The sequence below is a fragment of the Theropithecus gelada genome, chromosome 15 (assembly GCF_003255815.1).
Source record: "Theropithecus gelada isolate Dixy chromosome 15, Tgel_1.0, whole genome shotgun sequence".
In the NCBI taxonomy this organism is placed as follows: domain Eukaryota; kingdom Metazoa; phylum Chordata; class Mammalia; order Primates; family Cercopithecidae; genus Theropithecus; species Theropithecus gelada.
The window spans coordinates 42,623,720-42,638,290 of NC_037683.1; the positions used below are offsets into that span (position 1 = coordinate 42,623,720).

General features: G+C 48.4%; 1 protein-coding gene across 1 annotated transcript in view; it reads left to right on the plus strand.

The window, feature by feature from the left end:
* GABBR2 (gamma-aminobutyric acid type B receptor subunit 2) overlaps positions 1-14,571 on the plus strand; it is a 426,464-nt gene that overhangs the window by 306,787 nt on the left and 105,106 nt on the right. The window contains exons 9-11 of the mRNA XM_025360393.1: positions 4,764-4,844; positions 9,584-9,734; positions 12,772-12,904. Coding sequence (XP_025216178.1) covers positions 4,764-4,844; positions 9,584-9,734; positions 12,772-12,904 — 365 coding nt within the window. The remainder of the gene's footprint in view (positions 1-4,763; positions 4,845-9,583; positions 9,735-12,771; positions 12,905-14,571) is intronic.

Consider the following 14,571-nt stretch of genomic DNA (forward strand, 5'->3'; position numbering starts at 1 on the left):
GCCCCGAGATGAATTCTGAAGGACCTGAGGGAGGTTGCCAAGAAGAAGAGAAAAGGTACTCCCAGGGCCGATAGCCTATTGTGTATGACCTGGGTCCCCTCAGGTACTTAGCTCTTGCCCTTGGGCCAGTTTGCCTAGATCATGGACACATCTACCCCTGGCAGTTATTACACCCCAGGGTATTTGCTCAGTGTCCACCTAGCCTGTTAAACATCTCAAAACGAAGGTCAGTTAACTAAACGTATGAAAAATGTGGCAATGGCATATTGTTTGTGACAGTAGAGCACAAAGTCCATCTCTGTTCTGTGCTGCTGAGGGGTGCTGCTGGGAGAGGGAGAGGAAGCAGATTAGGATGGGGTGAAAGTGAAAAATCACTTCCTGAGAAATGGCTGTTCATCCTGGGGAAGAGTAGAGTTGAGGCCCGTGGTCGCCAGGTTCCAAGTCCGAAGGACAGTCAGGAGCAGGAGCCAGAGTGACCTGGGGCCCCAGCACAGAGCCAGGACCCATGAGGGGAAGTCACACGGAGCAGGTTTTAGCTTGGAATGAGGAGGACCTTTCCAAGCAGTTGCAGAATCATTGAACAGGAGTTGGGGGCCACAGAGATCTCCCTTGCAGCCCCCTCACTTAGCAAGACCCAGGTGGGGGATGGGACTTCCCCAGGGCTACTCCCAGAGTGACCGCAAAGCCAGCACCAGCTCTGAGGCTCCTGTCTCCTAGCTCTTTCCTATGCCTGAGTTTGGGAGGGATGTCCTATAATTAAGTACGTTTATAGAATCTTTGATTTTTGTTGAGCCAAGATCATCTTTTGTTTCATCCCCCAGAGTTATACGTTGTGTCTCAGTGTGCGTATTTTCAACAACAATCAAATTCTAAAGGACACATTCTGGCTCCCCCAGTTTGGAGCCAGAACCAAGTGAGAAGACAAGTCTACCCCTGGCAGTTATTACACCCCAAATAAGATTGGCTACAGACTGGATATAGACCGGTTGACCTTGTTTGCACAGGAGTTAACAACAAGCCCAAGAGCTGAGAGGGCTGTGTGCCTATCATGGTCACCGCCTGGCTGGACTGTGGGTGAATACAGGGGACACAGTCCTTCCATCTGCAGACCCAGGAGGCACCCTGAGCAGAGTGCAGGGGATGAGACTTTATACTGCCTGGGACAACAGAAGCAAGGCTGACCAGCAGGAATCAGAAGCCCTGGACGCACATAGGACATGGCTTCAACATGAAGAGCTGTCATGCACAGAGCCCTGAGTCCACAGCAACTAGGACACTGGGATGGGAGGAACAGTACTCAGGGAAGGCTTCCTGGAAGAGGCGGGTAGGGCTTGGACAGGTTAACTTGGTAAAGGGAGGGAAAGCTACCTCCCAAGTGGAGGAACCATGGTGGGGAACAGATGGCAGGAAGAAAATATGAAGAGTGCTTGGGGACCTCACATAGAGCCCACAGTTACTTTCATCATGAATAAAATAACTATAGTTTATTGGACACTTACCATGAATTAGGTTCCAAGCTAGGAACTTGGCATATATTCTCGTTTTTAACCCTCTTATCAATTCTAAAGTTCCCAGTTTACAGATACAGTCATGCAAGGTCTGCAATTGTGATTTTAAAAAAAAGGATCTCTATATCTCTGGCCCCTAGCACAGAGCCTGGCACATAATGGGTGTCTAGTAATGTTTGTTGAATGAATGAATGAAATGATAAAACTAGAGGATTTAGTATAGACATCTCTCCAGCATCCAGGATGTCCAAGGCCACCTGGCTCGAGGACATGGGAATGACTTTAACTTCCCACCACCTGCAGTGCTGCTTTTGAGAGATTCTTTATCATGAAATACCGTGAGCTGAGCCCGGCACGCAGTAGGCACTCAACAAATGTGGGCTGAATGATTGGCAGCCCTGCTCAGTATGGGGGTAAAAGTATGCTGAATTCAGCACTAGGGGGCCCATGTTCAGTAGCCCGCTGGGTCACTGCTGAGCATGTGGCTCTGAGTGGGTACTTAACCTATTTGAGGCTCCTCCTGCCTCTTTAGACCAGGATGAATTATGCCCAATTCATGGTTTGCCGTGAGCACTAAATGCAGGAACTTGTGAAGCGCCTGTGAGCCTCCAACACTGCCCCCAGGGAGAGATTATGATGATTACGGTCAGTGGGAAGCTGAGTATTATTTCAGTGCCGTGGGACGGTGCATACAGCAGGGCGTGTGAGTCAGAGGAGCAGGCTGTGTGGCCGGGGTGCGGTGGGGTGCCAGCCACACCATTCCCCACTCTTGATTGATTCTGATCAACCTGCATATTTCATGCGCTGCCTCCGTGCATCAAATAAATAAATCAGGGCCTCCTCTGAGCAGCAGGACCTGATTGGGGCATCTGCAGGGCTCAGGACTTCAAAAGGCCAGCGCAGGGATGCTGGAGCCCCCAGCAGATTCTGCTAATGTGACATTTAGGGGCCGGGTGACCCAGGCAAGCGACAGCCGCTTGCGCAGTGTGATGCCCCCTAAATGGCGGGGACCCTTGTGGGGAGAGGGAAGTGACTTTTACAGCCCATTTCCACCACCCACGGTCAGAGGAACACAGGCAGAAGTGTGGCTCAGGGGATTCCCTGTTCTGTTTTCTGAATGTTTCTAAGGGACCAGCAGCGCACCTGCATTTCTGCAAAGAAATTCACTTAAAGCTAGAGCCCCAGGAGGCATTTCCTCAGGGTACGCCTTGAAATTCCTATGTAACCTCTAGGCATTTTGCTGGCCAGGGTCTGCAGCTCCCACCTGCACTTCACAGAGGCCTTCGTCTGGGGATGGGTGGATGATCCTTCTCTTTATGCTTCCCACATTCAGGAGGCACAAGTGGTCCATGGAGTGGGCACTCGGCACAAACTGTCACCTCTCAGGAATCCCACTGAGGCAGCCCCCTGTCAGGGAAGAGCATGGGCTATGGAAAATGTCCAGGGTTTGAGTCTGGGCTCTATTCTTATTACCACTGGGGCCCTGGGCAAAGCCACAAGCTGTCTGAGCCTCCGTCTCCTTGTCTTTAAGGTGGGACTGAGACCACCTACTCCACACACTGTTTTAGCTAGGTAAGAAAATGTACATAAAATAGCACTGATCCAGCACACTATAGAGGCTTGGTCAATGCCCCCAGCCCTTCCTACCTGCTCCCCACCCTTCTCAAGCCTGCTCTTCCCTGGGGGCCCTATCTCTGACCTCAAACTCACTGCCCCTTGTTCCATCCCTCTAACCACAACCTTCCGCTGAATCTGCTTCATCTGTGGTCACCGGTATCCTCCCAGATGCCAGATCCTCAGACCCTGCTCAAGGGGCTTCTCCCAGCCTCTCTGTGGCATGTGGCACTGTGGCTAGTGGTGAAGGTGTGCCTTTCCTTGGCTTCTAAGGTGCCCACTCCCTCCCAGCACCCTGCTCCTGCGTCCTGGCCACCCCTTCCCAGTCTCTGCTCTGCCCACCCCAGGGGTCAGGGCTCCTCCAGAGTCTGCACTTGGTCCTTTCCTCTTCTCACTTGGCTCACTTTCCCTGGGGGTCTCATTCCTGCCTCCGACCCTAATTCCCAGCTTCCATGCCAATGACTCCAGCTCACCCCCTAGCCATACCTCTCCCCTCGGCTCTAGACTCAAAAGCATCTCTGCCTTGATGCTCCACAGGCACCCCACGCTCAGCACATCCAAGATGGAACTCATTATTCTTCCCCTTGTATCTGGACCCCTCTCCTGGGTTCCCCACCCAGGGATGGGAACTGAAACCCCTTATCCCCACTGGAACCTCGGATGACCTTGGTGCCCCTCTTTTTCATCTCCCATTTGATCGCTCAATTGTTCTGATTTTACCTGGAAAAAAGAAACCTTACTTAAATCTGATCTACCTCTCCATTTCTTCTGCCACCACTCTGGGCCAGTCCTCATCATCTTTATCCTTGACGATGACCAAAACAATGAACTAAACCCACCAAGAACTGCAAGAAGGATGAGAGTAAATTTGAATGTATCACTTGGGTTTAAAAACACACTGAACAAGTGCAAGGAGCCAAGGGCAGTAGGAGACTGTGCTTAGTATGACACAGCAGAGCAATGTGGCTTCTGAAAGGTATTAATTCTACCTGAGGATGCATATAATAGCAATGTGAACTCCAGAATGAGGGAGGGGATGGTGCCCTCTACTTACTGCTGACCAAATCATGCCTAAAGTGCATTGGTCAGTCCTTGGGTCTATATCCTACAGAAAGACTGACTTTGTGGAATGTGGCCCAAGGAGGGGTCGGGGTGGAGGAGCAGGGAGATTGAAGTGCTGTTGTGTAAAGAGGAGTTGGGGGGTGATGTCAGCAGAATGACCTGTCTTTGTCTTCGAGTATCTGGGCCTATCCTAGGGAAGATGGAGCAAAAGTGATCTGTGTGGTTCTAGAGGGCAGAGCCAGTAGAGCAGGGAAATGTTATGGGAAGACAGTTCAGCTCAGTGGCCAGGAAGGACTTGATACCAGATAGAGTACAGTTGTAGGGAGCCTGGGCTCCCCATCTTTGAGGTGTGAAGCAAAGGATGGACAACCAGTTGATGAGACAGAGACAGTACGAGAGAATGTTCCAGCCTAGATCAGGTTAGAAGTTTTGTGATTCTAACCAGAAGAGGCATTGGAGAAAGGGAAGCCTGCAAGAATATACCCAGGGCCTGTGAGGAGAGCAAGAGCCTGGAATAGGAGCACCCAGACACAAACCCAAGTCCCAATCTAACTGACCACTGTCTCTTGCTCCCCACAGACAGCAGGGAGGTGAAGGTGGGAGAGTACAACGCTGTGGCCGACACACTGGAGATCATCAATGACACCATCAGGTTCCAAGGTAAGGCAGTTGGGCTTCTCAGAGGAGGGGGCCTGCCCAGTTGTTCCCAAGCCTGGACATTGTCTAAGGGTTAGGGACAAGCTCAGCATCCTTGGCTTTTTGGGGTCAAGGATACATCCTCAACACATACACTCAATCACTGAGCACAGGGCTCCAATCACTTGTATGGGCTCCAGTACCTGGAATGGGTCACTAGAGTTTGTATGAAGTGTACACTGAGGTGTTTAAACCATTGGATGGCCAGGAGTAATTCTTTTTAAATGTAGCTCTGTTAAATTTAGGTCTATCTTCTCCTCTGGCAAAGGGTTTGACTGGGTTGACAATAAGGCCTGTCTATCTGCTGCTCTTCCTGGAAGATTATTTCTTCTCCTCTGCTAGAGAACTCCTCTTCAGCTCCTACAACCAGCTCAAATGACACCTCTTTTGTGCAGTCTTCCTTAATTACCATCCAACTGAGCTAATGACTCCCTTCTCTTTGCTTCTGCAGTCTTTTTTCTCTGCCTCTCCTATGGCCACTGTCACTTTACATTGATATTACTAGGTGATTCAGCTATGAGTCCCTGACTGGATCCTATTTGACTTTAAATTCCTGGCACCTGCCAAGGTCTGACGCATGTTGGAGACTTGGTGGTATCTGATGACAAAATGAATTGACCAAGTGGGTGGGTGGGTGGATGGATGGATGGATGGATGGATGGATGGATGGATGGATGGTAGGGTGGATGCATGGATGGGTGTGTGAATGGGCAGATGGCTGGATAGATGCATAGGTCAGTGGGTGGGTGGGTGGGTGAGTGGATAGATGGACAGGTAGATGGGTAGACAGATGGCTGGGTAGATGGCTGGATGAATTGATCAAGTGGATGGTTGGATGCATGGGTAAGCGGATAGATAGATGGGTAGGAGGGTAAGTGGATGAGTAGACAGATGGACAGTGGATGGATGGATGGATGGATGGACAGTCTAGTCACTGAATAGCAATAGAGAAAGCTGCCACATCCATAGCACCCTGGTATTGTTACTTTGATTCCACTGGGTCAGCAGAAATTGGCTTTCTGTGCCAGGAGCTTTTACTTTCCTTCTTGAAAGCAAGGGCACCAGAGAAGGCTCTTCCACAAACCCTTTGATTAGACTCTGTCATGTTCCTATGTTTCCACGGGATCTGAGGGATTCAGCCTTGAGAACATTGCAAAGCAAAATTCCAGTCAGCCTCTGAGAACCAGAGTGGTCTCCACACTCAGGTGAGCCTCCCTATCCCAACTGAGGGAGCTGTCACCAGACATATCGTCACATATTACCTCAAGGGTGACTCCCCAAATTCACACAGCCTGTTCTAACCACCAGAGCCCTGGTCCCCTAGATCGGCCTGTCTGCTCTTGGACTGGGGAGATCAGGGTTTACTGAACAAGGACTCTGGGTTTGCACATTGGAAAAAAGATTGAAGCACTAAATAAATAAAAGACACAAAGCACAACAGACAGGAAAAGCACGAATTTGGTGGGGCAGGGACCAGTAGCCAGGACAGTTGCTAAACAACAGTCAGAGGGTACCAGGTCTTCATTGGTGATGCCCAGGCCCTGCCTTTCAGCCCCAGGCTCTGCCCCCAGGCCGAGAGAACACAGGAAGCAGCTGTGCCAGGCCTACTCCCTGCTTCTCAGACCTTCCCCACTACCCAGGCCGTGAATAATCAGCCTCTGAACACAGAGGCCAGGCAGTTCAGGGCAGAGCCCAGGCCTTCTATCCACACCTGGCCTGAGTTCCGCTCTCACTCAGACCCCTGCACCAGCCCCCAGTGAGGCTCCTCACTGCTCTGCTAGCCTTCCCTCCTCAAGTCCATTCTGCCCTCAGCAGTCAAAGTGCCCTTGCTGTCATGGCAGGCTTACGACGCCACCTCTGCTCAGAGCCTCGCACATCCCCACTGCTCAGAGAGACGGGACCTCACTCTGAGCTGTGGCCCCAAGTCTTCCGTAAAAGGACCCTTCCCCCCTTCTCTGTCTTCTCTCTCAGATCCCCCCAGCTGAACTGCTTACAGTTCCTCAACTGTCCTGAAACACCACTGGGCCTTGGCTCATGCTGTGCCTTCTGCCCAGGATGCCCTTTCCTTCTCAGCTTCCTGGCCAACAGCCAACTCCTCTGCTCATCCTTCGAGACTCGGCTCCTTTGTCGCCTCCTTTCTGTAGCATTTCCTGACTCCGTCAGGCAGGACTGCACTCTGCTCCCTGCTCAGGCATCCTGTCTGATGTTATCACATCACCTGGACCCCAGCATCACTGGCAGCAGTTTGTGTAGTGGTTAGAGCACAAGGTTCAGGGTTAGGCAGATCTGAGTTCAAATCCTGCCACTTACTAGCTGTAAGAGCCACGTAACACCTAGAAAATCATTGCCCCCTCTGTCAAATGGGAATAATCTTAACTATGCATGAGGCTGTTGGGTGGATCAAGTGGGAAAATCTCTATATCTTGCTTAGACTGTCATAGGCATTCAATAAATAGGATTGCTTATTAGTACTTTTCTCTTTTTTCCTATGGCTAGTGTGTAAGTTCCCTGAAGGCAGGGACAGTGTATTTTACATCTTTGTATCATTGGTGCTCAGTCCCAGCCTGACAGATGGGAGTTGATTATTAATTGTGATTAATCATCATTAATGATGAATGAATGAGTGAATGGTAATGAATGGATGAATAATGAATGAATGGACCAGATGAAAAGCAAGAAGGAAAACTCAGGACTTCTGCTGTTACTAATACTCATGATAAACCAAGCATTTGGTGTCCACAAAGTCTTAAGATACCCCTTGTAGAGCCACCATTTTGCAAGAAGAGAAGAAGGAGTAAGAAGGGGACAACTTTCTCTTGTCTGTTGTCAATTTTCTGGAGTTGTTTCTACACAATGGGCCCCAAACCCAGTAGTGATCATATCACCTGTGAACCAAACCTCAGTCTTCTTTATCAGTGTCCAGAGGGGGGCTTGTTTCCAGCCAGGAACTCACAGACACCCCAGGACTATTCTTGCATTTGGTAGCCAGAAGGCACCTGAGCCAGGTGTTTGGGGAAGGATGATGGACAGAGGGGGAAGAAGCTTCCAGATGGTGAGCTTTCACTTCCGGAAGCAAGAAATGATGTTACCTCCATCTCCTTGTGTCTGCTTTAGCCCAGACTTTTGGCCCTTGATGCCACTTTTCTTATAAATGTTACTTTACATGGAATTGCTTAAGGCTTCACATTAACCACGCCAGCAGGTTCCTCGCTGTTTTCAAACCTGGCAACTTCCCTAAATTTCTTAGATGGTTCAAACTCTTAATCCACCGAACATTTCTCGCTCTCTCTCTCTTTCTCTCTCTCTCTCTCTTTTTTTTTTTTTTTTTTTTTTGTGAGATGGAGTCTCACTCTGTCACTTAGGCTGGAGTGCAGTGGCATAATCTTGGCTCACTGCAGCCTCCATCTCCTGGGTTCAAGTGATTTTCCTGCCTCAGCCCCCCGAGTAGCTGGGACTACAGGTGTGCACCAGCACACCCAGCTATTTTTGTATTTTTGGTAGAGACGGGGTTTTCCCATGTTGGCCAGGCTGGTCTTGAACTCCTGACCTCAAGTGATCCACCCGCCTTGGCCTCCCAAAGTGCTGGGATTACAGGCATGAGCCACCGCGCTCAGCCAAAGCCACTGAATATTTCTAAACCCATTTGAACTTGCTAGCAGTGTTTTAAACACAGACAGTCCGGTGAGTTCTCACTCCCTGCTGCCACATCTGCCCCTTTCCTGCTTGTCTCCCAAGAAGAGAGGCATAACTGGGACCCTGGTGGGGCTCCCAGATTCCCAGGCTTGGCTACTTTGTAACATCCGGCTGATTCCACGTACCCCTACTGCAGAGAAAAGCCCTGAAGTTTCACAATTCCACAGCAGAAACCTGACCTAAAATAGCAGCTAAGAAAGAGGGATTTGCAGGAAGCTGGGGGAGTCCCTGAATCCCTCATCCCAAACCAGCCTATGCCTGCTAAAACTAAAACAGGACTGAAAGATGGATTTGCTCTGAAACCCTCAGGGTTCCCCCAGGTTCCTGGTGCTCTTGAAGAATGAGCAGCGCACCTCTGCAGTCACAGAGAGAAATGGAATCCCACAGCTCCAGGCCAGTTCTGGCACAGCAGGGAGAGGAAGGTAGCTTCTGCCTCCCACAGTTACTCAGAGTCTTATGGAAACAGAAAGCCAGATAGAGCTTTTAAAAAACAATGACATTCAAGCAGAAATTCCACAGCCAAAACACGTATGCGTCACCATGGAACCAACAGGCAAGGTGTCCATCCTGTTGAGGAGGGATCATTTATTGTGTATGTTTAGGAGCAGAGATCTTGAGGCCAAAGCCAAGTTCTTCATCCCCAAAGGCACCCGGTGGTGCCCACTCACATCACCCAGCCCTGTGCTTCCAGGCCGTTGTTACCTTGGGGAATAAATGGTGATAGTTTTTCAACAGTGTAATTAGACCAAATCAAATTCTAGTCTTCTAATGGCTATTAAATGCATCACAAATCCTTTATTGATTCTATTTAGAGAAAGAAATAAGTCCTGGCTCAGGCTCCCTGTTGGGCAGACTGGCCAACCGCCGGCTCTGCCTCACCCAGTAGATAGATGTGCCTTGTGTAGAGTTTGTGCATAGGGCCTGGCTGGATGTCAGGGACACTAAGGCAAAGGTGTTCTCGGGGAATTACTTGCACTGGGTCTCACTGATGTCTTCTCTTGATCCTCTAGGATCCGAACCACCAAAAGACAAGACCATCATCCTGGAGCAGCTGCGGAAGATCTCCCTACCTCTCTACAGCATCCTCTCTGCCCTCACCATCCTCGGGATGATCATGGCCAGTGCTTTTCTCTTCTTCAACATCAAGAACCGGAATCAGAAGTAAGCCACACTCGTCCTCCTCTGCGATGCCACTTTCTGAACTGACAAGCCTGTGGACACAGTATAGGAGTGCCACATGACAGATTCCCCCGGGCCACAAAAGTCTGCAGGGCAGAGTTTCCCAAAGTGTTACTCAGTTGCTAGGATGTTGTAGGTGTTACATGCGTGTGAGTAGGCGCATGCGAACACACACACACAGAGGCAGGGCTGCTGGTAGTTGCACAGGAGTGTAGTCAAAGAAGTTTGAGGAAGTTAAATAAAATCGAAGAGTCCAAATCCATGGGCCTTCTCAGAGCTTTGGATATACTCCTGTAGTTTGTGGAGGTCCAGGAGGAGAGATAGAGAAGACAGAATTCCCCGAACTTCTTTGCCCCTATCCCCTAGCATCGCTGGGAATCACCACTGAAGGAGGTCACAAAGTCCAGTGAAACGGATTTCCTTTGGTACAGTTCGTTATGGCCAGGAAGCCCTCCCTTCCATCATCCCGTATGGCCCTCCAGATAACTCCTCATATCACAGAGAAGAGCCCTGAAGTTCAGCGACGGAGTGCTGCTGTCCACTCGTGGCAGACTGTCTCCTTGGTTTCTTGTCTTAATTTCTTTTCCCCACCACATGCCCTTAATTATCCAGAGGACAGAGGCTGACTGAGTTATTCCGGTCAGTCGTGGGTAGAACTGGCCGCCACTCCAGGCGGTGGTTTTCACCAAGTGCGTTTTGCTTCTTTGGTGTCCATAGCAAATCCCTTAACCCAGCCCCAAGCCTTTTGGTGGAATGAGCAGGGGTGCAGAGCGTGGGCCATCATGGGGACAGCCACCGTGACCGCCTACATGGTTCCGTGGCTCTGCCATGGTGCCCAGAAGCTACACTGCAGGAACTCGTGGGCTGTGAGGAACAAGCCTGATTCTGAAGAAAACAGGTTTTTTGGTTTATGAGATTTTTTAGTTTCTCCCTGCTTGCAAAGAAGGAATTTGGTGGCTCTAGAGTTTTGTGTGTGTGCGCTTGGTTTTTTAATTAATTAATTTATTTATTTTATTATTATTTTTTTAGAGTCAGAGTCTCACTATGCTGCCTAGGTTTTTCTCAAATTCCTGGCCTCAAGTGATCCTCCTGCCTCAGCCTCCCAAGTTGCTGGAATTAGAGGCATGAGCTACTGTGTCCAGGGTTATTTTGTTGTTGTTTGGCTTTTTTTGATAGCAATTGCTTAGGTCAAACCTATTTCCTGAAAAACAGAAAAGCGTTTTCTTCTCCTGTTATTTTATGTTACTTACAACAAATAGCACATCTACTGGCCCCAAAAAAAAGTGAGGCAATATTTGCCCACTCTATACAAAGCTTAAATGCTGAGCATACCTCTTAGCACTTGGCACAGGCCTGGGCACATAATCAGCTCTCAAAGTTAGATTGACACCCCACATGCCTCAAGAAGTCCCATCAGGACAGCAAGTTGCCCCATCATAAGACTAAACTCATTGAATTCCTTAACTACCCCCTCTTGGCCTCCTGGGGGAAAGTTACCATCACTCTTTCAAACAGGCCGGCATCCAGGTGAAGTTTTTGTTGTGTTTTTTAACTGGCTTGGCTATTTTAAAATCTGCAGAAAGATAGAAAATAAATATTGCTATGGTTCCCAATCCCTCCCCCTACTTCTCTCTTCCTAAATCCGTCCTATAAGGCCCACCTCCTCTGAGAAGCCTGCCCCAACCCCCAGCTCTCCCCTCCCCTGACTGCTGTAGGAATAAGAATGGAGGCACCTAAGTAGTTGATGGTTTACAAAAGGACCTCCAGGGACCCAGCGTCATCTCAACATCACGTGTGTCCTAGTTAACAGGATCAGTTATCTCATGTACAGGTGAGGAAATTCAGCCAGGCTAAGTGACTTGTCAAGGTGTCACTTTTATGGAGTGGCCAAGTCTAAGCCCTGGACCCGGTGCTCCCAACTTGAAAGCCAGGGTGCCGTCCACAGAGGAAGAGCAGCAGGCTTCTTATTTCCCTCTCCCTTTGACATACTGCATGTTTAAAATGTGAAGGGTTAACAGAATTGCAGAATGCAAAGGAAAGTGTTGGGGAACAATTGGTCGTAATTATAGTCTGCAAAAGAGCCCCTCAACCACAGAGCGCCTGAAACCTGAAGCCCTTCTGAGCTGATTGTGCTGGAGGAGCCAGGTACCTACCAGCCCACTGATGACCCTGTCTTGCTGGGCAGCTGGGGGTCACCACGGGGTTCCAGGAGGAAATGACAGAGAAAGATGCAGAGTCTGGAAGTATAAAGAATGCTCCCTGCTCCCCACCGCAGCCTAGTGAGGACAAGGGTAGTGGGTGGGGTGGGGACTCTGGTGTCTACCTCTGTCACCCGCTGACTGGAGAGGTGGTCCTGCCCACATGTGTGGCTGTCTTTGTGCACGGAACAGTGTGAGCTTTCTTAAGCAGCCCTCAGACTCACAGTTAGGCATCCTTGACACAGTTCACTCAAGGCTGGGGAGTGTGGTGTGGGACTTTCTCCTCACTGTGGGGAACGTGGCTGAAGTTACATGTCACATTCTCTAGATTTGACAGGAGTTCTCAGCCCCAGCCAAAAAACAAAAAAACAAAAACAAAAAACCTGTCGACTTAATGCTTTTGTTTAAACTGAAAATTAATGGATGAAGAAGCTGATGTGACAAGCTGTCCCTGGGGAAGTAATGGGTGAACTTGACAAAGGAGGCAAGGAAAGCAACAATTAGAAATATATCGTTGTCTAAGGCCTTTTAGTGAAGCACAGACAGCAGGTGGGGAGAGGGGTAGAGGAAACAGAGCTTTTCGTTATTTCTCTGTAAGGGGAAGGTTCCAGGGTGAGCACCTGGGTGCTGGGGAAAATCTGACTAGAAATTTGGGCCTTCCTGCTGATGTGTCCCCTGGGGCCCCATGGCACCTTACCGTTTCTCTCTTTCCCCTCTAGCCTGAGCAACAAAATATATCTAGCAGGCATTTGGAAAATGCCTGTTGAAGGAATAACTAAATTAACAGTTGTGTTAAATCTATTGTCTCTTTCTCTTGTCAGGCTGATAAAGATGTCAAGTCCATACATGAACAACCTTATCATCCTTGGAGGGATGCTCTCCTATGCGTCCATATTTCTCTTTGGCCTGGATGGATCCTTTGTCTCTGAAAAGACTTTTGAAACACTTTGCACCGTAAGTCATTCTGCATAAGCCAGTGGCATATGATAGAAAGTTTCCTAGGTGACCTCAGTCATCAAAAACACAGATGCAAACCCAGAAATACATGAAAATACATGAACAGGCAGGAAACAACCCATTTAGTAGTTCTTCAACTCAACAGGGAAGAACGATGTTACTGTCAGGCCGGCATTGGGTATAAGTACTGCCTGTAAAGTTAAGATAATGGACTTCCAGCCTGGGCAACATGGTGAAACCCTGTCTCTACAAAAAGTACAAAAAAAATTAGCCAGGCATGCTGGTGTACACCTGTAGTCCCATCTTCTCAGGAGGCTGAGGAGGGAGGATAGGCTGAGGAGGGAGGATTGCTTGAGCCCAAAGATCAAGGTTGCAGTGAGTTGTGATCTCGTCACTGTGATCCAGCCTGGGAAACAGAGAAAGACCCTGTCTTAAAAAAAAGATAATGGACTTACCAGGCCACCGTTAGAAGAGAGCCCACTGAGAAATGACAAAGTAACACAGAAAAGGAGGGAAAAAAGTTATCATCCAGGAAAGCATCAGCACCAAGGGTAAGAGTCAGGGTCAGGATCGTTTAAGAAGGAACAGATCCTCCCCTCTACCTCAAAAACCATCAAAGAATATGATGATAGATCTTCGTATGTCTGACTTTGAGTTATATGGTAAAAGCTATAATTGTTATTTTCTATTTAATGGTGTTTTCTTGAATGGTTTTTTCCTTATTGTTCCCCTAAGGAGCATTTTTAGACATTTTTTCCTAACGATTCCTCTTATGAAAGTTTAATACCGGAAATATAATGTATATCTGTTTGTGTACTTTTTATATATATATATATATATATATGTGGTTTATACATAAAAAAGATTAATGTTTCTTCACATTCAAGAACCAACAGTTGCCCCCAAGGGGGCTGTATCATCCCTGTGAGATATATATGTATTTAATGAAGTACAAAGCAGTGTAATTTATTTACTATATTTTAGAAAGATTATTTTTAAAGTTAATTAACATGTTAAAAATTTTAATGCCCAAAGAAATGCCTTTTAGTTTTTTTTGTTTGTTTTTGGTTTTTTGTTTTGAGGCGGAGTTTTGCTCTTGTCGCCCAGGCTGGAGGGCAATGGTGTGATCTGGGCTCACTGCAACTTCCGCCTCCTGGGTTCAAGCGATTCTCCTGCCTCAGCCTCCCAAGTAGCTGGGATTACTGGCATCCGCCACCATGCCCAGTTAATTTTATATTTTTAATAGAGACAGGGTTTCTCCATGTTAGTCAGGCTGGTCTCAAACTCCTGACCTCAGGTGATCCACCTGCCTCCGCCTCCCTAGTAATTTTTTTAAAGGGGGTTATGTATTAGCAATCACTTAATAGTTGTATGGAACTAACTCTCAGTTGAAAATATCATGAACTTACTTTTTAAGAATGAAGTAACCAGTTGGGATTTATTTCTGGACATTGACTAAGAGCTGTCCAAATGGGGTTAGCCAGTTGGGTCTCTTTAGAGTCCCAGATGCAGTAATTCATCCAGTCCCCTGCCTAGAAGACCAGAGCTGAAGGGGATGGTCAAAAGATCGGTGCTGAGTGGATTAATCCAAAAGCCACTCCTTTGTTGGTGCCGTTTTCTTTCAAGACGTTGAGAGCACTGTGGGCCCTTTTTGGCAAAGCAGC